Genomic DNA, 26451 nt, shown 5'->3' on the forward strand with positions numbered 1-26451 from the left:
CCATGTAAACCATATCTTCATGGAACAGGTTTGGTACCTCAGTTCAAGTGAAGGGAAAATGTAATGCTACTGCATTCAGTGCCTCCAACTCTGATTATTAAAACTGCATATATCCTCATTAAACAGTAGAAAACATGTAGATGTACTGTACTGATGAATACACACTCACCCCTTTGTCCACTGCGGTTCTTACATCTAACTCTAACGTACCAGTTTCACCTTTCACCATGGCTGTTCTCAACTGTTTGGATGAGAAACAGATTCAGTTGAAATCTTGGACATTCACATGCAGGTCACCTGACACTTGCTGTATATTAAAGAAACCTTGCTATGATCGTTTTCATTAAAATGTATTTTTTTATGTCAGTTTTAACAAGTGAAAAGCTCACAGTGTCATTACTGTCTTCCCATTCAGCCTCGGTGAGGTCCACACTGTTGTAGTTTGGTTTGGGTTTCAGCTTTTTTCCATCTTTATACTGTAACAAAAAGCAGAATATTTAAGCCTAGTAATAACAGCAAATCTACTGTGTATAACTATGCATTTACTAAGGCCAAAATTAACTTCAAATTTAAAGAGACCTCCAACCAGAGATTGTACTCACTAGAGGCCTTAAATTGGGGTGTGCCAGAATGTAGCCGTTGTTTGTAATAAGGAAAGCATAACCATGAGCACCCAGCTATGAGAAATACACTCCATTACCACCACAATTCTCATTAGACTGTTCATATTGTCAGGAATACACTGTATTTCTCTGTTGTACCTTGTATCGTGGGGCAAGCATCATAACCTCCACTAAGGGAATGTCCGTGCCCACCACTCCCAGCAGAATTCCATGTGACATAGTCTCCTTCTTCTTGCTGAACACAGGCATGGCCACGGTGGTCATCAGAAGCAGACTCTGAGCCATGCTGTTAAAGAGCTATGGGAGAAATTATGACAAGAATGAGCCTCTGCTTATCCACCACTGTGACAAATGTCTGTTAGGAATTACATAAATCTAACAGCAGATGGCGCTGTAAAAAGGAGCACAAGTCAATTGCTAGTCACATGGTACAAAGCAGGCTGAACAAGATCTAAAGGGCATTAAAAAAGACTAACTCTTTAGAGGTCTAATTTACTAAACCTCTTTACCTCTTTAGTGTTAGGGAGCTGGATGGGATTGAAGATGGTGGATGAAAGATGCAAAAAAGGACATCAGCTTTCAGATTATTTTACACACAAATAGAAATAAGGCAGGTGATAAAATCATGACATATATTCTGTCTTTGCTAGGGTATCCTAGCAGAATTTGTAAAGCTTGCAATAAAAGCAGGTAAAAAAAAAAAAAACATGTATCGCACTAAAACATATGGAGACTTTTACATCTTTAGTCTTCACTAACCCCAAACCTTGTTGGGGTCGCAGTGGATCTGGAGAGTATTCCAGGAACATTAAATGTAATCTAGCACAACTGTAAATTAAATGCCAAACATTTACGCCTTGTGGGGAATTTAGCATAGCCAATCCACCTTGCAGGATGTTTTTGAGATGTGGGAGGAACCCAGAAAACCCTGAAGGAAAGAAGATAATGTGCAGAAACTCAAATTAGAAATGTCATGAGCAAGAAATAGCAGACCAAGATGGCTGCAGGAGAGCAGTGCAAGGCTCAGCTTCTCTCCAAAATGAGCAGATTGGCAATTATTTACCTTTTTTTTTGCCAGTCTATTTATACTCCTTACCCTTACAAGCAATGTATACAGCCGGCAAGAATTACTAGTTACACAGCCAAAAAAACCCACTAAAACCACTTGATCTACTTGCACAAGGACTATTTATATTATTTCACCTTACACTTTATACTTGAATAATTGCAATTACAGTTACCGTTACAATTTTTAACTGCTAATAATCTTGCACATAACTCAATGTGAATTTAGATAGTCCTCGAATTACGATGGAGATGCGTTACGATGACCTCATTGTAAATTTAAAATATTGTAAGTCAAGTCATGGCCAACCAAGTCTGGTAGACCAGGGACCTCTCACAAAACGGGAGACGTGTACATTCTTCAAGCATCCCAACATATCGTACAATTTCTGCTACGTCTGCCTGCTGTGCAAAACTTCTAATATTTTTACAATTTTGTCGTATTGCTATCGCCATGATATGATTGAAAAATCTTAAGTCGAGCCATCGTTAACTCAGCGACTACCTGTACTCTTATTCAACTTTTCTTATTTACTGCCATTTGCATTACAGGTCCTCTTTAGTGGTTCATCGGAATAGCATCTGTCCTTACCACACTGTCCATGTACGCCTCGGTCCAGATGATGTCATGATCGTGATCTATGACCATGGGCCGACTAAGGACATGAAGATACTCCATGACGTTCTCCTGGACATCGGCCAGTGTGTTAATGTGAGTATAGTAACCTGCAGTAAGATTATAAACATTCCTCAGACAACAGAAAACTATTTAGAGGATGCTCAGTGCACGCTTGTGTGTAGCTTTAGTCCCTAAAACGCATTTCGTGAATAAGCACGTGTCAATTATCGCAATCTGTTATGAAGTGAAATTCACCCTTATTGTTACAAGCGATCCACTTCACATTTTCTGCGAAGGTCATATCACGGCCGATGAGGTAGGTGAAGACTCGCACCTATGGGACAGCCAAGTGATGGATTAGTCAAAAAGGAACATTTTAATGGGAGTGCATGATTGTGGTGCCACTTATTCTCCTCCACCTCAACAGCCTAAAGATCCAACTCAAGAACTTTGAAAATATCACCACAACAGTGATGGAACTGTAAAGAATGGACATGCGGTGCCACCCATATGAGGATGGGTTCCCTCTTGGGTTACTTAGGAACTTAGGCACCAAATTTTTCTATGATAAATGACAAAACATTTCAGCAGCCATTTTAGTATATCTTCTCAGGGGACTGTAGTAGAAATGAAACTTGGATATATTTTAGAGTAGTCAATGTACAGCTTGTATAGCAATACAGATTAAATGTCCTCTGAAAATAACTCAACGTACAGCCTTTATTGTCAAAATAACTGGCAACAAATTTGAGTACACCCTGAGTGAACATGTCAAAAACTGTCCCAAGGGTCAATATTTTGTGAGAGCACTATTGTTACCTAGCCTAAATCCTCCTAGGCATGGAATTCATCAGAGCTGCACAGGTTGTTGCTGGGATCCTCTTCCACTCCTCCATAATGACATCACGGAGCTGCTGGATGTCAGACATATGGCACCTTCCACCTTCCCCTTGAAGATGCCCCACAGGTGCTCAATAGGGTTAAGGTCTGGAGACATACAGTACAGACCAAAAGTTTGGACACACCTTCTCATTCAAAGAGTTTTCTTTATTTTCATGACTATGAAAATTGTAGAGTCACACTAAAGGCATCAAGGGCTATTTGACCAAGAAGGAGAGTGATGGGGTGCTGCGCCAGATGACCTGGCCTCCACAGTCACCGGACCTGAACCCAATCGAGATGGTTTAGGGGTAAACTGGACCGCAGAGTGAAGGCAAAAGGGCCAACAAGTGCCAAGCATCTCTCGGGGAACTCCTTCAAGACTGTTGGAAGACCATTTCAGGTGACTACCTCTTGAAGCTCATCAAGAGAATGCCAAGAGTGTGCAAAGCAGTAATCAAAGCAAAAGGTGGCTACTTTGAAGAACCTAGAATATGACATTTTTCAGTTCTTTCACACTTTTTTGTTATGTATATAATTCCACGTGTTAATTCATAGTTTTGATGCCTTCAGTGTGAATCTACAATTTTCATAGTCATGAAAATAAAGAAAACTCTTTGAATGAGAAGGTGTGTCCAAACTTTTGGTCTGTACTGTACTTAGCCACTCCATCATCCCCACCTTTAGATCCCTCAGCAAGGCAGATGTCATCTTGGTATTGTGTTTTTGGTCGTTATTATGTTGGGAAACTGCCGTCCGGCCCAGTTTCTGAAGAGAGGGCATCATGTTTTGCTTAAGAATGTCACAGGAAATATTGGAATCCATGTTTTATTCAGTGAACTGCAGCTCCCCAGTACCAGCAGCACTAATGCAGCCCCAGACCATGATGCTACCACCACCATGTTTTTCAAGACACAATTTGTTCTGGTACTCCTCACCAGGGTATCACCACACATGCTGGACACCATCTGAGCCAAACTAGTTTTTCTTAGTCTCAGACACAGGACATGGTTTCAGTAATTTGTGCTTTTAGACAGGTTTTCTTCATCAAACTGTTCGCAGGCTTTCTTGAGAGCTAGCTTCAGAAGAAGCTTCCTTCTGGGACAACGGCCATGCATACTGACTTGTTGCAGTGTGCAGCGTATGGTCCAAGTATATCCAAGTTTAATTTCTATAGTCTTGTCTCTTGAGAGCATATAGTAAAATGGTTGCCAAATTATAGCTGCTATATAGATATTTATATATATATAATAGCTATATATATAATTAGTGTGTATATAAAATTATTCTTTGTCATTTAAATACAGAGAAGTGTTGTTAGGTACAAATGCAAAACTTAATATTTTGTAATGAAATGTTATGACTGAAATGAAATATCTTTGTCATACACACATTTCCTGCGTTTTGTTTGTGGACAGAGCTGATTGTCCATTACCTTCCTCTCGGGCCAGTTGAACTCCTCGAACACAGACTGGAAATCTTCCATGGCTCCATCTGTGATGAGCATGATGGCCTGATTGCACAAGCTGCCCTGCCCCTTTTCTGTAGCCTAGCCAAGAGAAACGGTCACACACACACACACACACACACACACACACACACACACACACACACACACACACACACACACACACAGAGATAGAGATGTGTGTATGTGTGTGTGAGAGAGAGGAAGTGTGTATGCCATAGCTCTTGATTGAATTAAGCTCAAGCACATTCAAGATGAAAAGCACAAGCCACCTAATATTAAGTAAATGAAATTTCGACTAAATGTTCAACACTGACCTGATTCAACACCCAAAAAGATTCATTCATGGCCTTCTTAACTTTCCCCTCCCTCTTTACTTGGAGGTCTTCCACAAGCAGCTTAAAATGCTGAAGATTGCAAAACAAGAAGGGCAACAAGCATTCAATCATTAATGATTTAGCATTTTGTTTTATTCCAAAAATGAATGCTATATTTCATCCTCCTTGCTCTCTGAGATTTTCATCTTTCTGACAATAACAAAAACGTCTTGTAGTTGTCTCATAGTTTTAAATAAATAAGAAAAGCATCTCTGTTGGGTTTCATGATTACAAGACAAACATCCTAAATCTTTTAAAGTGCTAAGTGTATTCTTGTGATTTCTTAAGTGGACCTGAGCAGATGCGATGGGCTAATATTATTACCAGCTCTACGACCCTGTAAGGCTACACCGAGGTCTGCCACCCTGGCACACTGACATACATCAGCACGTAGTTCAAACATACCTCCCGGTTGTCCAGATCCGCCTGTACGAGTGTGCCTTTAAAACAGGGCTCCACATACTGGACGTAATCAGTGTACTGCAGAATAAATAACACATATATTACAGCATACAGTGTGTGTGTGTGTATGTGTGTGTGTGTGTGTGTGTGTGTGTGTGTGTGTGTATGTGTGTGTGTGTGTGTGTATACATATATATACACATACATACATATACTAGTTATATATTGCAAGATTACAAAAATGGATCAAGTCGACCAACCGCGATAATGTTGACAAAGTCGTTTTCACCCAGAGTGTCCAGGATGGTGTTTATGGTGTGTTTGGCAATAGTGAGCTTCAGACCCTTCATGCTGCCGCTGATATCCACCACTATAATGATGTCTTTTGGAGACGTAGCAGCCTGAATGTACCTGTGGCAGTGAGGGACACCAGTAATCAACCATGCACTAAAACCCCAAAAAATATTTCTTTTAAATACCTAATTATAAATAATTTCCCTCATTTAAATAAAGATCATTGAATTTGATCTTAACTATCCTCCCGATAATCTGTATTTGTGTATATGAACGTAGCCGTCCCCCCTGTTATCTCCATAATTCTACATAAATGAAAGATGATTTACACAAACTAGGTACAACAGTAGTTCTCCAACTGGGCTTTAGGGACCCAAAAGGCATATCCACAAGTCTGTTTAGTGAATATAATTACAGAGGCAGAAATTACAAACGAACATTGTCTAACTTTTTTTTACGATTTATTACGGAATAAAAACCATCTAACCATATAAATCATCATCATAGACTTTTTGCTCTTTTAAATTGCATTAAAATGCTCCATACAAAGGGGATTGTGTTTGCCAGCACCACCTCAGTTGTGTGTTTGTCAAGTGTATGTTCGTTAATGTCTACAAATTGATTTGTCCCCAACACTTTCGGCCTTGTTAAAATTGTTTGGCAACAGTGTCGTGTGTTTGCTGTTTCCGGGTAAAATCCAACGCAATCTTAGAACAGCTTCCTGATCCAAATATGACAATAATTCTGATAGTCGTCTATTGTCAAATGCACTCTTAATATCAAGGATATTTAATCAAAAAATGACATTTTGCATAAAAAAGTGCTTATTTCTCCTTATTCGACTTTACAGGACACCATGTTGATGTTGTTCATGTTGTTAATGTTATTCGGACTAAACTAAGACCAAACTCTGTCTGTAGCAAATTTCCAAAAACATAGCTATGATATATAAACAAAATATTATTTTACAGGCTTTTGAAGCTTTTGATTTACAGGTGTGCAGGTTGACAGCACGGGAATTCTGCCTTCCAGATGCGCTGAACAACTTCTACGCCCGGTTTGAGGTGCAGAACAACGTGGTGGCATGGAAGACCACCTCCTCACAATGACCAGGTGCTCTGTCTAACCACAGCTAAAGTGAGGAAAACTCTATGCAGATTTAACCCACAGAGGTCTGCTGGACCACACACCATTCCTGGCAAAAGTGCTTAGGGGAAGTGCAGAGTAGCTAGCGAATGTCTCTACTCACATCTTTAACTACGTGCCTCAAGACAACAACCATCGTCCCCGTGCCAAAGAAGTCTACAGATTCCTCCCTCAATAAATATTGAGTGGCTTGCTTCACTTGTCTTGAGAAAACATGTGTTAGCTTTCACCCACCCTGACTGATCGCATTATAGGGGCACGTGGCCGGTTGTCTAGGACTTTATGTGATTAAATTAGGGAGAAAATGGGGAATTTTCTTTTCATTTTTTTTACATTGGGAAATAAATTCGAAAGGAATTCTTTAAAAACAAACGTACAGCTCACATTTCTACTATCATGTACAGCTATATAAACAGCCACATATGGTGCCCAGATGAGTGTCATTGACCTGGCTATTGAGCGGCTAACTACTTAAAGTGTGGATTAAAGTATTGGACTGGAATCAAGGCTGTGCTGGATATACTGCCAGTTTCAAAGCAGCAGACATTTCAGGAGCCTGTGCACACAATTAAGACAAATCTGGTTTTGTTCAGCTGTATGTAGCGTTAGCACAGGCGTTCTCACCAGTTCCTATTCCGACAGTCAAATGCAACCACTCCATTGGGGTCTGCAGTCCACTTGATGCCTAATGGAGCAGAAAATAGATCACAGGGTAAATTATGTGTCTAATAGCGAGGAAATATTAAATATATATGTGGCCCTGTAGTCTTTAATGTGCCTGGGTAGAGTCTGAAGAAACCAGTGGAGCTTCCAAAGAACTGCCATGTGAGAGTTGGGTCCTTCTGGAAGTTACTGATGAAGACATCGTTCAAAGCCTCGGACATGTACACGCCATTAAGAATGTCTGGATCTAAACTCCAGGCGAGAAAGATGGTAAGGAAGTAACACTTATTCAATTTGTTCATCAGATGACCATATGGGTAATTTATTATTGGTATTATTTTAATAGTGTTAAACTTTACCTTTGTTGTACACATTGGTTGGGACTTGGATGTCACTCATTAGTGTGTTAACTGGCAGATTGTTAAAATGCTCGTTATCTTCTAGTGGAAACTCGCCACCGAGTTCAATGTAGTTGCCCTCTTCATCCATCGTGTTTATCAGCAGGGAGTTGAAATAGTCAAACTAATTTGGGAAGGGATGGAATATTTTTACAATGGAAGAATTTATTTTACTTACTGTCTGTGTACATAAACAGTTTTACTAATATATACATTTTGCTGGTTTTTAGAGCTGACAATCATTGTGAGCTTCCTGTTTATGCTTTTTGCAAAACATATCCTGGGATATCAATGAACATTATCTTCTTGTGAACTCACCTCTAAACTTGCATTAAACTCGTGATATAGATCTGCATCCTCCACTGTATCTGCCAGTCGCTGACAACAGATTATACAAGGACAGTTACATACAGATCATTTTCCTCCTGTTTCAGTTTTATTTACTTACAGTGGGGAAAATAAGTATTTGACACATCAGCATTTTTATCAGTAAGGGGATTTCTAGTGAAATAAATAATTTCACTTTATTTATTATGACAACTTCTATACTTAAATGTTCTGATTTCTTTGTATGAATTCAATATTTGGCTTGATGGCTACATCTAGTCAATAGCCCACTTAGAAATCCCCTTACTGATAAAAATGCTGATGTGTCAAATCCCCGCTGTAAATGAGCTGTTATATAAGAATGTAAAACATCTCTGTCACATGGTTCATTAGATCACTGCTGGATCTTTTTATGTATTATTTTACATGTAGCATGAAGGAGTTTGTGGTTGCACCATAACAGCACCACTTTACTGCCAATAACAAGATTCAACACTGAAATTTCAACCTAATTGAAACCTTCGAGAACTTAAAAGGAACAAAAAGAGTTGACAAAAATGCAGAGAGGTGTATTGCTATGAATCTCTGACTACACACACAAATGACGCAGCTTTTATTTGAACCCTATCTGCACTTTAGCAAACTTAAGTATACTGTAAATCAAGGTATCAAAACATCAGAATTGAAGTGAAGTAAAAACGTACGGTTCCTCTGCTCAATTGTACTGCAATTGTGCACTGCAGTATTTCATGCACCGAGTACTTTTGACTTATACTTCCTACTTTTCAACAGAATAATCTTTATCTTCTAATCACTTGTATCAATATTATGAACTGAGACTATATTTCCCAGCAGCCACTGCACCCTACACAATTAAAATATATTCTACATCTGCTTATTATGTAAAAGCTTTTACACATTTTCAACATTTCTCAGTAATCCTACATTTTCAACATTGTAAGCATCATTGAGAAGATTAACTGAAGCTTATCTACATTTTTACAGATGTGACTGACATCTAATGCACATGCATGTAACATACTATTTGTGTCTAGCTTTAGATTATTCTAGTAAACAATTAAAACATTAGGAATAAAGTTTATCCCTACAAAGCTAAAGCTGATATTTTTCCCAATGGTTTTTACGGTCGTGCTTAATAGCATTATTTTACCATCAGTAAAATCTGCCTTAAATCAGTATGTCACTTGACGCAGATAACTTTGTTTTTTTTGGGACCCTTTCTTCTAATTTGAGATAAGTAACTGTAGTTTTACTGCAAGTAAAGTTTTTTTTTTAATTTCATCAGTTGTTTACATCTGTAAATATGGTCACCCAAATCTTTAAAACGTAAGTTAACATACTGACCTTAACAGACTTCATCTTGCTTCCCAGCATCTTCTCAATTTCATCGGAAAATTCCTGGGCCAATTTAGCTCCATCAAGTTTTTCTATCTGAATAACAGGCTCCACATCATTGAGTTTCTGGTGGCAGCAACAAATTCGTTTTATTAAAAAAAGCCAGATTGCATAAGCAAAATATGTTTAAGCGTACTTATGTGTGGTGGTTTGGGTAAACCCTTTACATGGTCCAAAAAAAAAACAACAACTAAAGGCCTTTCCCAGAATTATACTAAAATTATCTTTTTCATCTATCAGAAGCATTAAATCATGTTTTTTTAAGCTTAAAAAGGAACTGGGAATGAAGTCACAGACAATTCATAGTTGACAATGCATAGCTAGTTCAGTTAACTTGTTTAGCTAATCTACCACTAAAGCTTGTATACTGGTTATCGGCCTTGGATCGGGTTAGTTTGTCCAGCACATCCCACAAATGCTTTATAGAGAGCTGGGAAATTTGAAATTAACACCTTGGGATCTTTGTAATGTTCCTATATTGAACAATATTTGCAGTGTGATTTAGAGCATTATGCTGTGGAAAGTAGCTACTGCCTTTCCACATGAATCCCAAAACCCAAGTTTCCCAGCAGAACATTGCTTGGAGCATTGCACTGCCTTCCCATAGTGCATCCTTGTGCCATCTCTTCATTAAATAAGCAATGTAAATGCACCTGGTTCTCTGTGTGATGTAAAATAATGAGAACTCTGACCAGTCTGCATCTATGCACCTCCATACACAGCAAGCTGAGATGGACTGAGTGTTCTAACACTTTTCCATTAGAGCCAGCATGAACTTTTTCAGCAATCTGTGCTACAGTGTGGGATCAGACTAGACACGCTAGGCTTTGCTCCCCACACAGCAATAAACCTTGGGTGCCCATGACCTTGTTTCCAGTTTATCAGCTGTCCATTCTTGGACTGCTTTTGGTCAATTCTAACCACTACATATCGGGAAATACCCAACTGAACCTGCTGTTTTGAAGATGCTTTGACCCAAACATCTAGCAATCACAATTTGGCTAGTTTTTCCTTACACTTGGCCTTTTTTCCTGCTTCAAATACGTCAACGTCGAGAACTGTTCACTTGCTAATATTTAACACCCCTTGAAAATTAGCAATCAAACTGGATTGTTCTAGAATGTAGAATGTTCTACATGTCATCTTTCACAAACAACATTTCTTTTTTGTTATATTTTAAAAATCCATTATATTTTAATGTATTAAAATTACATTAAGAGGAAATTATATTAAAGGACAAAAGATATTAGACAGATCCCTTGAGTGCTCTTACTTTGCCAATCCACGGCAGGATCTCTGTAGCCAATACTTATACACAGAGCAGATCCACAGCAAAACTAGGTTTAGTCTAAAGGGAATTCTATTGGATGCGGTTTGATGTTAGACGAATGGCTTTTGTGTTTTCCTGTAGCCCTATTAATGTATAACCAATGGCATTTAAGTCTGTCTGGCAGGCAGAGTAAGGAGCCATTCTGTGAGAGAGGTCGCATAATTTCATTAGTTGCTGCACTGATTACATTACAGTAGCTCTACTAAGAGTTATACATTTGTCAAAGAAGATGCTGTTGTTTTTTCTGAATTCAGAGGAAATGCAGAGTGAAAAAAGGGAAAGAAAATATATTAAAAAGGCTGTGAGGACAAGAAGGTTGTGGCCTGGGTTTTCGTGGGTTCATACATTTGCTTAAAATCTATTTAACTCTTTGTACACATACCTCATGACATTGTGTGCATAAATCATAATCCTGATTACACATAGTGCAAAGTAAAAATAGAGAGAAAACAAAACCAGAAAGCAGGTCAGCTGACCTACTGAACACATTTGCTGTTTGTGGATGTGTGCGCCTGTATGTGTGTGCTCTGTGTTGCACCAGATGTTGCAGCTGACCTAATGAAGTGACCTGAAACCATGATCATGTAGGTAGATGTCTAGGAAATTTACCTTCTGTAGAAGTGCAGATCCAGAATACTTAACAGCAACTGAATTTAGCTGTTCTGAAAGGCTATTGGCCCATTTTTGAACCCTGAAAAGAAAAATCAGAACATGATTAATAAACCTGGCTTGTTGGAGTATTGTTATTGAAAGAAGAATGATTCAACAAACTCATGCATTGATCAAATCATGGATTCGAATCTGATTTGAATAATTTCTTCCTTATACCACTGCACCATTGAGCTCTTGTATTTGATTCATCAGAAGCTGTTGAGTAATTTTCAGTCACAATAAATTTTGGAGTAACACCCAGGCATAGAATTATGAAATTGTGTTTCATTGATATAGAGACGTTTTTCTATAAGAATGTAGGGAGATTTCTGATTGTTATTGCCTCTTTGGAAGAAGTCTGATGATAGTCTGAATGATAGTGCATTCTGAGACTATCAATGGTATGGCTTTGTTAGACTGTTCTGGTATAATAAAAATTAAAACACCTCAGGAAATCCATTATGGCAAAACAATCAACCTAAGGGTGGTTACAGCAATTCTGGCTTATGTCGGGCCGCATCACTTCACCCCTTTGTTGACCCTTTTTCTACAATATTGTGCCCATTGATGATATTGTGTGCATGAATATATGAATATATGTTATATGAATATATGTTATACATTTCACATTAAGTCTTGTCAGGAATTTTGTCTCTTCAGTTAGCTGTGTCTATATTGATTTCTATGTTGTTTTATACACTTGTATAAATGAGATAAATTGAATACGCTCTGAATAAGGCCACCTTCCTAATCCCATAAATTTAAGAGTAATTAAAACATCCAGTGTCACTGTTGTCATTTAAGAGGTTAAATCATAACTGCTAACTGCCCTTACTTTGGATTATAAATAACATAAGATCCAAATGTCCTAGTTCCCTTTTACGACAAAGCCTATGCTGCATTACATCCAGCACTACCAGATTTCCACAAGTCATCCTGCTCACTTATCAACACCTTTGCTGAACAAATTAACCCCCACTGATTATACCACATTTTTATTTTAACTTCAATTCACTGGAAGGAATTTATCTGTTATAATGGCCTATAACAGTAAAAACAAAATCACATCAACATGATCTAAAAAAAATAAAAGACTAGGTTCATATTGAACATATGCTTACTGCTAGTTGCAGCAATTAGACCAATAATTAATTTACTGGTGTTTTTTTTTTACTACTCACTTAGTACTTTTGATCAGTGGAGTTTATATACAATCAAATATGCAGTCAACATTGCACATCATTATTGCATATTGTAATAGGGATACATCTCCATAACTGAGGCAGATGAGATTAGCAGCTGGATGCATAGCCTGCGATACGATACATTATAGATACATATGAAGCAGCTAACGATGTGATATGATTTACCCTATGACAATCCGATTTCAATTTGATTGCAGAATACTATGCAATACTATCTAATGGAAAATGTATGATATTGTGTAATTCAATATGGCACAAATAGTTATTTTATTTCTTTAGCTTAGACTGACAGCAAATCATAAATTTATTTAAGTGCCTTCTGACTTCTAACGCATGGCCCTTTCACAAACAGGCCTCTGTTGTGCAAAAAGAAAAACGATGAAATAAAACCAGAAGTTCTTTTCCTGTTCTGTCTCCTGGAAGTTGCAGCTCTACCTCTGCCATGTTAATCTATATTCTATGTGACCCTCGGTCTCTTGTAATACATATTCGCGTAGCAGCAGAAGAAACAGTTTAGATAGGAGAAATCAATCTGCATATAAAATATTGGTCACAAATTATTGGTCATTTTCTAAATAATAAAACTAATAATTTTAAAAGATTTTATTATATTTAGATAAATTTTACCTAGGCAGATATGATAAAAAATGATGCATTACGATACAAATTGCAACTTGTCCGAGGCACAATTTTTTAATCGATGTATCACAATGCTAATTTTTATTCTGAAGCACCGACGCAACTCGGTTAATCTTACCAACCCTGGCATGTAAACATATGCAAGCATATGTTTGCTGTTATGTTTTTGGTTTTGTTGTAGTATTTTCTAATTTCAGTTGAGTTTTCTGATTTGCTGTATGTTTCTTTCTTTTATTTCATCTCATTTGTCAATCATTGTGGAATGAAAAACAGCTGTTAAATCCACACAAATAAATTTGAGCTTGTGCAGTTTCCTACTGATGCGGTTTGCGAGCTCTGACTAGCGCACTCGCTGACCATCCAATCAAATGACAAATGCAAATGCTTCTAAGAAGCCTCGAAGTATGTTATTGGTTAAAGCAACAGCTTCAGGATACAAGAATTTGAAGCTACCAAAAGCCTGTTCATTTCTTACAGCACTACATGATGTGATGGCTGAAATCTGATTGAATAGAAACTCAAAAGCAATATTGACTCACCCGAGAGCAAAGCTATGAAATAAAAAAATAGACTACTGGGAATCTTCTAATACATAATAATGGACAAAATATATGAAAACGTAAGTCAGTAATTATGATTTTCTAAGTTATAAGTTATAAGTTTATGCCAACAGAGAGGGCCTTGCTGACTCTGACCGCCTGCCACTGATATACACAGTATATTTACTATTTTGTTTATAATTCTAAAGGAGTAATCTGTTAGTCTAAATGCACTAACAAATGTAATCCTTTTTTGGCACACTGTAATTCTGCTAAGTGAATTAAAAAAAATAGAGATTCTCAGGTACATAAAAAAACTACTCACTACTCTGTACACCTACAAACAGAGCAAATAGTAATGAATTATGTATCTGACCTGAAAGAGGCTTGAATTTTAAAAGTATTATAAAAATATAAAAATATTTTATTCTAACATGAATCCTCTTCAGTAAATGCTGAGATTTCTTCACCTTTGTTCCACATTTCCAGTCACCTTGATTTACTATAGTACATCTATACATAAAGTTGCTTTTGTGTCTGGTAAGGATATTGAATTATGAAACAGCAGATGTCCCATTATCCTTTTAACGACTCAATCTGAGAGTGAGAGAGACAGGAAACACTGGCGTACAGGAAGTGATGTAACAAAACACGACTCTTTAATATTACATTTCAGAAAATCCATACTACATGGTATAATTGAGTTTTATTCTTGTTTTGCAGCATAACTGTGATGGACACATCAAACAAATTGGTTTGGTTTTTTGAGGGAGAAAAAAAAGCAAAAACGTTTTTTTATAACTGCAGTTCTTGTAAAGTCTGATATTTTTCTGAAAACTGCAACAAGTCTTCTGCATGTCGTGCTGATATAAATGGGGCTTACATCATAGAAATCTTTTCTTGAAGGCATTAAAAAAAAAGAAGTTTTGGGGAATTGATGTCAAAAAGTAGACATTTATTAATTAAATTAAACTGTAACAATGTTCTTGTTCGTACTTATATACAATTCTAACGTGCTGATCTCATACTGTTATCTTTCTTCTTTTGCTCAGAAAGATAACGAAATAGTTCTTGACTGCTCACAGAATTATTTCACGGTTCTGGACACTCTCATGGTCAATAGTGATGCAGCCCCACTTTGTTTAACTTATTATTATTAAAACAACACAAATCATATTGCAGTAAAAGATAAACATGAAGCTTAAGAAGATTAAATTCTAGAAGACTGTCTTTGGATTAAAATTTGTATTTAGAAAAACCGAAAGGAAGGAAATAAACTAAGGAAATGTTGAACAAAATATTACAAACTACATACTGTAAAGTGTAAAACTGTTTGATCCTGTGGTGAAATCCTGTGTTTTAAGTTTCATCTTTAACGCTTTCAACATGCAGCGTTAATGTTTTATTTCACAGCTCACATTCAGTATCATGAGCAGTTAGAACTTATATATATATATATATATATAATGTACATAAGGGAAGCACGAAGAGTGTCCTGAGGAGTATGTAGTTCCTGTTTCCATATGGGAACCCATATGATCATCTGTGTGCCAGCTTGAGTGTTTGGCTGGTTTCCAGTAACATATTAAAAGGAGCCGCATTCAACATGGCGCCAGAAAGACAACCTGGAGCTGACGTAGCTTGAGATACTGACATGTACATGCAGATCAATCAGAAAAAGTGCTGTTGTGTAAATCTGATAGCAATCTAAAAGTAACTTTTATCTCAGACTGTATAGCCAACTAAATTGGTGCCATTCTTCATCAAAACAAGCACAAAATTCTAGAAGTAAAATTATTTACATGGAGTTATTTAGTATTAGTAATTAGTACGGTTTTCTTTCCCATGTTTTCTTGCTGATGGCTTGAAGAATTTAGCTACATCCCAGGATATATTTGATATTAAAAACCTCACTGGTTTGGCAAAGCTTTTAGACCTGTAAACAATACAATGACCCCAAACACATCTAATCCTTTCAAAGTTCTTGAAGGGAATTGAAGTCTAGAAAACCTGTGGTCTGAATTAATGCACATGCACAAGATCCATTATTAACCGATTTGGCACTTTGCTCCATAAGCGGCACAATTCATCTGCTGGTGTGAAACTTTTTTCCTTCATCCATTATGTGAAGGTCTGAGGAGAAATGGATTTTTTATACAGAAGCCCTTTATCGATTTGTTGTTACTAAAAATAACCCCACAACTGTCTGAATCAGTTCTCCTCTGCCAATTCAACTCTAATGCTACAGAGTATTAAACTGAATGAGTATCACAGTAAATTAAAACCTTAAATAATCCCAGATGATGCTGAATTGACTGATCTCAGGGACTGCTTTTGGATTTGTTGGTAAAACTTTCAGCTGAAAGTGTTTTGAAACCTTATAAACTATATACAACAGAACACCATTGTCACACCATTTGGACAAAATATATGAGGAACCTAATTAATGTTAAAGTGAAACAAATGACAAATCTTGTTAGCATGTTCATTTATGTGAAATGAAAGGTAATTTATTTAAAATAACTTCCAGACTTGGATGGAGTATCTAAATGGCATTCATACCTCTAAATGTAAATTTCTTCAACATATTAAAGATCGTCAAATTACGCCTGAGAGGCTCAAAGAGTGCATCAGCAAATATTTTATTCCCAGTAACTATGCCTGTAGCCATTTTGTGGATAAACTTACATTTCTTACATTCCTTTAGTTTTATTTTTAAAGATAGAAACTTTGTATATTGAGCCAATGTGTTAAATGTGTGCTTTTGGGAATGTTCTGTAGTTCACTTGCTCTGCTAGTACAGCCAGTCGGAATATTAAAAAGAGCTGCAAGTTATTTTGGTATCTGAATGATGTCTTTCAGTTTGCAGTGATAAAATTTTCTGTTTAATAATACTTTAATACTTTTGTAATATATACATGCAATAAATTTTTTTTTTTTTATCTTTAATTAAAAATGTGTAACTGGAAGCTTCTGTTGCAAAAAAAGATCTTTGTGAGTGCAAACATACTTTGACACTGTTTTTGTATAAAACTGTATGAAAATTGTATAAAACACAGAGAAAGTAGAGTTTTGATAGTTAGATAGACTGAAGTTAGATAGACTTTCATAGTTATTTTCATGTCAACTAAAAGTGAAAACTTGCATATTTTGAATATTAATTATGAATAATTGAATATTAATATTATTTACTTGAACAAAATGAATTAAATGGTTTGTTACTTACTGGTAAATTAATTACAATACACAGAATCTAATACTTTTACACACTTATTATAACTGTCACTATTGTCACTATGATTAACAACTGTATAGTAATCATCAGAATCTAAACATAACCCCATATTCATATCTTACGTTTCAGGTGGAATCTTCATCTGTGCATTGGTCAGGAGGAACAAGCATCCTGAGTAAAACAAGAAGACCGTGACCCATGAAGGCTGTGTTCGTTTGCCCATAATCCCAGTGAAGCACATCCCTGTCCACCGCATCACTGACAGCAAGCGTCTGTCCACTGGAACTTCACTTTACTTCAACTTTACCAAAACTTACTCTCATCCTAAAGTTCACATTTACTCATTCTGATTCTGATTCATTTCCCCGTCAAAGCTCCAGATGACACACATTATGCTTCATGTTTAAGAACAAACAAATCCATATCTTCTGCTTGAAGAAATCCTGTTTTGATTTCTTCATTTTTTGCGTCAGAATAAGCTAAAAATGCTGAAATACTACTGAAAAATAAATCCCTTCTCTCTCAGATCAAATAAATTCCCTTGCCTTTCAGATAAAGCAATCTTTATGAATGAAAAAAAAAATTTGACAATTTGTAAATTAATGCAAACAATATTGTAAAAGATGCAGTGAAGCATTTAGACAGGGAGTCTCAGCATCGACTGACTCAATCCACCGCTCTGCCCGTAATCCACTTGGATTACACTCTCATCACACGGAGAGTTCACAGGCTAGGAGGAGGGGAAGTGGAAAACAGAAGGGAGGGGGGAATGTGAAGGGCGAGGAAGAGGATTGGGTGAGTTAGAGTGTTGGTCTTAAGAGGATTAGCAGTGATTTCTGGAGGCAGGATCTCCTCCATCCAATCAGAGCAAGCAAACAGCAGGGCCTCAGATGTGAGCTTTGCTGAGGGACAAGGACATCTAGTGGGTACCTGAACTCCAACAGCAATAAACAATTTCATGCCACATGAGATATTGCTCTGCTGGGCCGCTGAGGTGGGTACCTTCATGTGATTTGTGGTAGCAAGACAAAAATATCAAATGTATGGTGTTGGCATGAGACTAACCTTTGAAGAATTATGAATAGAAAGTCTTGATTGATGCATATTTGTTAAATATAGTGGCAGAAGGACACTACTCAAGACACTAAAATGAAAGTGTATATGTTATAATAAGTGAGAGTAATGAAAAAAGTGGAATGGAAAAACATGAGCTAAACACACACACTGCCACATCTGTTATATTAGCTGATTGGGCTAATAAACATTTTGCATCAACTCAAAATACTCTTTATTTTGTGCTTCAAATGCTATCTACTATCTATTTATCTTTTATCGAGGACCCAATAAATGCAGCCATGTACGGTGCAAATATTTATTGCAAGCAAACAAAATCTAAAATAAACACAGTGGGAGGAAGTGGGCTGTTTACTTTAATAAATACATCACTGCTGTTCTTTAGATTTCTATCCACTGTATTTAATGTTGATATGGTATTACTACAGAATCATTTCCACACGTTTTACTGTATTAAAATAACAACTCAAGAGCAAAAACCTACTTATAATGGAAGGGATCACCCTTATTCAAAATAACTTAATAAAATAAAAAAAATTTATTTTACACATTTGAGCAATTGAGGGTTAAAGGCCGTGTTCAAGGGCATAGAAGTGGCAGTTTGGTGGTGCTGGGATTTGAACTCATGGCCTTCTGGTCCAATATCCAATATATCAGTGAGCTACCCCTAACCTAAATCAATAAACATTTGCATTTGACACAACATACATATATATATATATATATATATATATATATATATATATATATATATATATATATATATATATATATATATATATATATATATATATAATGCTATTATTGTAGGACAGAGGAAAGGTTCAAGAGAGAAGAGAGACAAGAAATTAGATGGATGGATGGATGGATGGATGGATGGATGGATGGATGGATGGATGGATGGATGGATGGATGGATGGATGGATGGATGGATGGATGGATGGATGGATAGATAGATAGATAGATAGATGATAGATAGATAGATAGATAGATAGATAGATAGATAGATAGATAGATAGATAGATAGATATTCAGTTTTTATTGAAATGTGCAATATTCAGATATTAGTTTGTAAAAATGCCCCCATCTGCTCTCATTAAACCTGTAATCTATGAGACTGAAGATTATAAGAAACCACTCAGCATTTTGTTCTTTACTTAAAACTCAAACAGAGAGAATCCTCGTGTTAAGATAAACATTATAGAATGCTTTCATAAAAGGGAAATAGCTTTTTATTAAACTTTTTTTTTCCCCTTGATCAGACAAATACATAAGACACGTACGCATGCACTGCCAGGTCTTTTTTCCTTACAGGTGAGTACTTTATTAGAGATTTGTTTGCATTAATATTATTTGACTTTTGACTTTTTGCATTGCTTTCCAAAAAATAAAGAAAAACATACTGAATCACAAAGATTCCCATACAGAAGTTTTGAACCGATTTCCTCTGCATATAAAAATCCTCTTTTTCTTGTCCGAGTTGGATGTTAATGGCTTTATGGTGTTACAGGAAGCGAATGCCTGCTCCAAACTGCACTCCATCACATATCCTAAATGAACAAAGAGATGCATAAAAAACATAGGAAAAGCCAGGCATATTAAGATTAGACATGTCCAGCTGTATTAAATAGATTACGCTTGGTGATGGCTGATGTTTTTTTATTTTATACTGCTGAGGTTTTTATGATTTTTCACAGCATTACGATAAGAAAGGATGTTTTACATCAAACTTGCTGAGACACATTACAACACCTAAACGAAATAAAATCAGCCACTGCATGAATGGTACAAGTGGGGTTTGTGGAAATTTTAAATCATTAAGAATTTCACTTTGGTTTGAGAAATTGTTTTTTTGTCTCTGATTAGTCAATAAAGTACCTGTCTCCACTCTGAACACCCATGGGAATGCAGTAATTGAGCTCGAGTCGAGCTATGTTCCCCAGACGAAGCACGATGCCTGCTCCGTACGACCAGCGGATACACTCAGCCAGTCGGCTCAGGTGTGCACGAGGCCCTTCGCCTATAAATGTAAACACACACTAGTTAAAATTGAAAACCTGGCAGCAGAAAGAACACACAATTATGTTATATCTCAGATTTTTTGGATTAAAATTCGGTTCTTCTGAGTCAATTAAAGCCGCAATGATTTAGCTCAAGTTCAATTAAGCAAATAAGTGGTAAGTACAAACTCTAACAAGAGTATAAATATAGTTTATACATAAAAAACATGTCAAAGTTTTCCCAGGTTCTGGGTACGGATTTACAACTCACCATAATTAAGGTTGCACAGGTTTCCAGCATTGAGAAAGAAGTGTGTTCGGAAAAGGTCTCCAAAGCCCCCGCGGCCTGGCCTGAATGGTAGAGGAGTATACAAATGGAGCCCTCCAGCCCAGTACACCTCTCCTCCCAGATAATCACCTGTTAACAGTGAGTCAGTTTCATTCCATTAGCTGTATAGGTTAATAAACCACACAGCTTCAGAATACTTCAGGATGATTCTGAACACTGCTGCAGATTCTGAGTTCTGTCTAATAAAACATTTCATAAGATCCTTCTTGTTCTGAAATCCATGCAGGTTTAAGAATCACTGCAAACCAAGTTACACATTAACTAAATATAAATTTGATCAAAACATCACTTGCTATGAAACATCCAGTGAAAATCCAGAACATGTGCTAGATTTCTCACCTTCGCTCTGTGGTCCGATGCTGTACATGCTGAAACCTCTCACGCTGGTGGGGCCTCCCAGATAAAACCTGACGTTCAGATTCACATGTTAGAACCATCTTTTTCATGGCACAACATAATAAATAAACCACTTTCCACTTTAAACTATTGTCTTCTCAAGAACACACTGTTCAGCAGAAAAAACTCCACTAACCTGTCAGCAATTGATGTAGGTTTGTCTCCGAAGGGGAGCAGTAATCCCCCCCACAGAGAGGCCGAGAGGACCTACAGGGAAGATACTGGTCAGCATTTAAACATCTCACCCTGATATAAAGACAAAACATACAGACAAGACTGCAGTTTCCAGCTGTCCTTTAGTTCCTTACCGAATCCCAGAAAAGTCGCTGATTAAGCTGGATTTCAAAGTCCTCCTTCAAGAATCTGGCATCTCCACCTGTATAACCCGCCAACTCCTACAGTGATAAAACAAAGCTGGAATATATTAAATCTGAAATGTTTTTTTCAGTTCTCTTTTCCAAAAAGCAAAGCACAGACCTGGTTGATCTTCAGTAAGGCACCTTTCTTAGGAAGAATGGGGGAGTTGCGTGTGTCAATAACCATCGCGTGCTAGGAAAAAAATATTCACTTGGTCAGAACATAAAAAAACAATCCTAAATTTGAATGTCTTTATCGTATTGTATGCATACAGAGAGGGAGGACTTGAGCGAGTGACCGCTTTCCTGTCGGACGGCGAAGGAGGCAGTGCGTGCCAGACAGCCGAGCTCCCTCCACACTCCCTCCCACTTCAGCGTGTGGTTCGTTTTCCAGATAGGAAACTGTCAAACAGAACATTGTTCAAAAGTGAGTACAATAGCACAATTCCAAGGAAAGCAGTAAATGTCTTCAAGAAGAGAAAAAAAAGAAAAAGAAAAAAGTCTTACACTATACTCTGTGGAAAAACCTCGATCAGTCTCTCTCAGTGAACTCCATGGGAACTGCCCAGTGACTTTGTAGAGGTTGATAGAAAAACTACAAAACCAAATTTCAGGGTCAGTACAGAACCGAGATCAAGGCAAGATGGAAAAAAATCAAAGCCAACCCAACCAGCCTGATATCTATACACTGCATCTGTATCATACAAGCGATTGTAATAATACATAAGATAAGATATACCTATATTCGTCCCACAGTGGGGACATTTCTCAATACAAATTATTTTCTCAAGTGCTGAGAAATAAACAAGAAAAAAATAATATCTACATTTTTATAATTATTTTCAGATTAAACTATTATGTGCTAAAGATGACATTGGGAACAGGATTGTGAATACTTTCCGGATGCACTGTATAAGATAAGAATGTTTAAAAAAATGATGCATGAATAAAAACTTGATGTACCTTGCAGCAAACTCTCACCAAAATCATGTGATTAAAAAATATGATATCAACACCATAATAATAAATCAAAAGCTCTGTGATATAATTTATGACAAACGAATTATTAGCTAAGTCCCACGGCCACTACACCTACCTGCGGTCAAAGTTTCCAGCCTGAGGCTTGAAGAAAGAGAGGCCATATGACGTTTCTTTTGTGCCGTAGGAGAACTGAAAAGTAACCTTCTCAGCGCGGCCAAAAACATTGGGCAGTTTCAAACCCAGCACCTGAAATCAGATCAGTAAAAGCAGTGATGCTTCACTTCCTGTAATAAAATTGTCAATTACATCGCAAGTGTATAAGTAAAAAAAACATAAGTAACAAACAACTCTGCAAATAAAAAGGGTGTAATTGATAAACTCACCATGCTTCCCTCATTGTTTCCAACCATGGTGTTATAGCTTCCAGTTAGTCTCCTGAGCTCCTTCACCTCGAATGTGACGTCCAGGCCGTTCGGCAGTGCGTCTTCACCTGTGTCATGCAGCAGTTACAGTGTCAATGTCAATGAAATGATGGTTTGAGTAATATCTACTGCTAGTAAACAAATAAAATAACCATACCATGTGAGGTATCAATGACGACCTCCACTTGTCTGAATAATCCCAGACGCAGCATTCTCTGTCTGGCATCGTGGCTCTTTTTCATCACCTGCAACACAGGTATGACATCTTTCTGACTGGAAGGTCATGGGTTCAAGCCCAAGTTGCTGCTACTGTTGGGCCCTTAAGCAAGGCCTCTGTTTTAGAGAGTTAATCCCAACACCCTGCTAATATGCCACGTACTGCTTTCTCAAACAGGGTTTATCTTATTTCATTATTTTCCCCTTTGATCCTGGCACTGTATTCTATTATCATGATTGTTGTGATACACTTATATTCCACTGCAAAACAATGCCAAACTTTCTTCCTGTTTCTCACTCAAAAGCATTAATGCAGTTTTGTGGATCTCCAGGACTGGCACTTCCAGGATGAATCCATATACTCACATCGATCAAGTTCTTGGCTCTGAAGACATCTGCGATCTCGTACGTTAGGAAATCTTCCTTAGTTCTGCCAAGCCCATCTATATGAACATGCTGAACTACAACCTAAACAATTAGAAACGTTTTTTAATGCTTGTTCTGCAATAGATAGGTCTGTTTTCTGGAATAAATAAAACCAGCCATACATCTCTGTTTTCCAGAACTTCCTGCTGTGGCTCGTACTCTGTTTCTCCAACATCCAGATCATCAGCTTGAACCCCCAGTTCAGGCCCATGCATTGGGAGAGGGTCCAAACTCTAGGAAAGAAGATGCAGATCATTTTATAAGAATAAATGAGGGTGAAACTGCATGCCTATGTAAGCAATTTGTAAATGCTAATAAATACTGGACTGCTGGTTATAGAGAAAGATTTATATTGCTGTCAGGGCTACAAATCATGTTGAGGCAGAACTTAGTATGCAGGAAGCCTCTGTGTAATAGCAATACAATAAAACTACAGAGATTAAATACAATACTATTTTGAGATATGAGCAATTTGTTTATAACACAGAATCCATTCCAACTCATGACTGGACAGAAGATAATAAAATAATAAGCGTTGTCTTTAATGTGCTTATATGAACTTATATGTTACAGGCAGCCCAAAATGACTTTAATCAAGAAACTACTACTATGTGGCAACAAGCATTCATTATTTTTCAGATACATTTCCCTGAAGAGCCTATATAGACAAAAGTTTGTGGACACCTGAACATCAGATTCGCATATGCTTTCTGAACGCTCCATTCTTTTATTAGTACCCATTTGCTGTTTTAATAACCTCCACACTTCTGGAAAGATGTTCCACCTTATTTTGGAGATTTGTGCACGATTCAGCCACAAGGGTGTTAGTAAAGCCAGGTACTAATGTAGGAGAGGTGAGGAGGCCTTGGGGTGCAGTCAGCTTTCCTATTCATCCTAAGGGTATTCAATAAGGTTGAGCTCTATAGCAGGCCACTCAAGATCTTCCTATTTCAACCCATGTAAAATCCTCATGGAGCTGGCATTGTACACATTGTCATGTTGGAACTGTTTTGGGTCTCCTAATTGAAGTGGGGGAAAAAAAATCATTCAACAGCATCCAGAAACATCTTATACAACCGTGTGCCTCCAACATTGTGGTAACAGATTGGGGAAAAACATGTCAGGTGTCCCAAAACGTTTGTGTAGATATCCAGTGTATATCAATTGTATGCATGTGTCACTTGATGCATTGTACATATATGTTTCTCATTATGTGCCTTATGAACAATAAAGCTTTGAACCACAATAAGAAAGTTATTAAAGAGGAATAATGTTTGGTTGGGGTTTTATCAGGTATTCATGCCAAGGACATTTAATATACAAGTATGAACATCAAGCAATCAACTGACACTGATTATGATATGCAGCTTTATTATCTGTATAATGCCCTGCTTAGCTATAGTGGTGTATTATTATTATTATTATTATTATTATTTACTAAGTCTGTATTAATGTTATTTCCTTTACTTTCCTACTATAAACATACTTACCTCTTATAAGTAACCATGTAATTATACATTAAAACGCAGCGTGTGTGTGTGTGTGTGTGTGTGTGTGTGTGTGTGTGTGTGTGTGTGTGTGTGTGTGTGTGTGTGTGTGTTTTCCCCTTCTGTCATTCATAACTACAGTAAGAGTTGGAGGTGGTCACTACACAGAGGTCACTGCTTTGTTTGCTGATTTAAATAAATTGAGAAATAAACTTACTCTTGCGTGTACAGTCCCCATGTCTCTCCTTTATACTTTACATTCAACTGTTTCGAACAAAAATACGTCGACCTTTAAATCCAATGCTGCAAATCTACAAATAGCCCCGCTAGCGCATTAGCTGTTCACCGGTACGGCGCCATGACACTTGTTAGCCACGCCCATGTGTACGTGACGTCACACTCCAGCGCGAACACACACTATTCCTAGTTTCAAAACAAGATCGTGGTAAAAGGAACCTGAAACAGTCCACGCATGCGCACTACATGTACAGAGGATACGATTTGGATTTCAGCCCCTCATTTTATTTAGCGACTAATAATTAAGTGACGCAATTTTTGTGACAATTAATAAATTGTACATCTAAAAAAATCGTTTATAGAAAATATATGACAATGTTTGAGAAATGAAAACTTTATAATAAACAAATAAATAAATGTTTAATCATTGTATTTAAATGAATGAATGAACAAGGATTTTAATCATTATAAATAAATACATTTCTATCACCAAAAATAAAGAAATAATATATAAATAAATGTTTAATCATAATAAATAAATAGATGAATAAAAATCTAAATGTTTAACAATAAATAAATACATACATAAATACACTAGTTAATAAATAAATCAATTCATAATTCATACAAATTTTGTAATGCCTATGTCTCAGTTAATATATATTCCTAGAAATCATTACAAACGCTATTTTAAAAAATGACAATAAATAATAAACATTGCCAAATGTTACAATTTCTAATTAAAATTTACATTTATTTTGTCACATACACATTCATACAGAGAATGAATGTATAAAAAGAAAGAAAGAAAAGCTCTAGACTGCCACCTAGTGGATACTAGGTGTGAAGAGTTTATAATCATATAAACTGTTTATATACTAATGAACTAAAGTAACAGCTTTAAGCAGATATGCAATCTACAATAATTGCACCATGCATCTCTGTTCTATACAAACAATTCAAAGTACACATTAATTAAATAAAAATCACACTAGACTCCAAATATTTGCAGTCTTTTGCAAAGAGTGGCAAGTCACTACAGGTCAGAAAAAAATATTACATAAAAAAACACAGTGAGATATGACAGATTGGCATGCTTACCAAACTAATGCCACAGAAGCATACACTTTTCTTTTAGAAATAAGTAAATGAATAAATGTTGACGTGCACGCAGTGGGCGGAATCCCAGCTTTGATTGACAGCACGTCTCCATGGCAGCCAGGAGCGTCCT

At 36.8% G+C, this 26451-nt stretch overlaps 2 protein-coding genes across 4 annotated transcripts in view; both read right to left on the bottom strand.

Annotated features, from left to right (window-relative positions):
• Positions 1-17956, bottom strand: part of cacna2d4b (calcium channel, voltage-dependent, alpha 2/delta subunit 4b) — a 34854-nt gene extending 16898 nt beyond the window's left edge. For all 3 annotated transcript variants that reach the window (XR_006925911.1, XM_046850199.1, XM_046850198.1), the window contains exons 1-18: positions 17399-17956; positions 11617-11698; positions 9627-9743; positions 8253-8312; positions 7896-8058; positions 7652-7783; positions 7498-7558; positions 5694-5844; positions 5437-5511; positions 4972-5061; positions 4622-4735; positions 2563-2641; positions 2281-2414; positions 1133-1150; positions 762-920; positions 603-677; positions 390-476; positions 170-241 (exon numbers count right to left, since the gene is read on the bottom strand). Coding sequence is in view for 2 of the 3 variants with exons in the window: in XM_046850199.1 (XP_046706155.1) it covers positions 170-241; positions 390-476; positions 603-677; positions 762-920; positions 1133-1150; positions 2281-2414; positions 2563-2641; positions 4622-4735; positions 4972-5061; positions 5437-5511; positions 5694-5844; positions 7498-7558; positions 7652-7783; positions 7896-8058; positions 8253-8312; positions 9627-9743; positions 11617-11698; positions 17399-17532 (1803 nt within the window). In the remaining variant the exon portion in view is untranslated. The remainder of the gene's footprint in view (positions 1-169; positions 242-389; positions 477-602; positions 678-761; positions 921-1132; positions 1151-2280; positions 2415-2562; positions 2642-4621; positions 4736-4971; positions 5062-5436; positions 5512-5693; positions 5845-7497; positions 7559-7651; positions 7784-7895; positions 8059-8252; positions 8313-9626; positions 9744-11616; positions 11699-17398) is intronic.
• Positions 17957-19648: 1692 nt separating this feature from the next.
• Positions 19649-25374, bottom strand: samm50 (SAMM50 sorting and assembly machinery component). Its single transcript, XM_046848741.1, has 15 exons — positions 25201-25374; positions 23619-23729; positions 23437-23538; positions 23012-23099; positions 22816-22922; positions 22548-22678; positions 21959-22046; positions 21725-21853; positions 21573-21644; positions 21404-21490; positions 21232-21302; positions 21039-21106; positions 20622-20768; positions 20229-20370; positions 19649-19900 (listed from the first exon to the last, which is right to left on the bottom strand). Exons 1-15 carry the CDS (start codon positions 25219-25221, stop codon positions 19855-19857), a joined length of 1410 nt encoding a protein of 469 aa, XP_046704697.1. The 5' UTR covers positions 25222-25374; the 3' UTR covers positions 19649-19854.
• Positions 25375-26451: the final 1077 nt, after the last annotated feature.

The sequence above is a fragment of the Silurus meridionalis genome, chromosome 5 (assembly GCF_014805685.1).
Source record: "Silurus meridionalis isolate SWU-2019-XX chromosome 5, ASM1480568v1, whole genome shotgun sequence".
NCBI lineage: Eukaryota > Metazoa > Chordata > Actinopteri > Siluriformes > Siluridae > Silurus > Silurus meridionalis.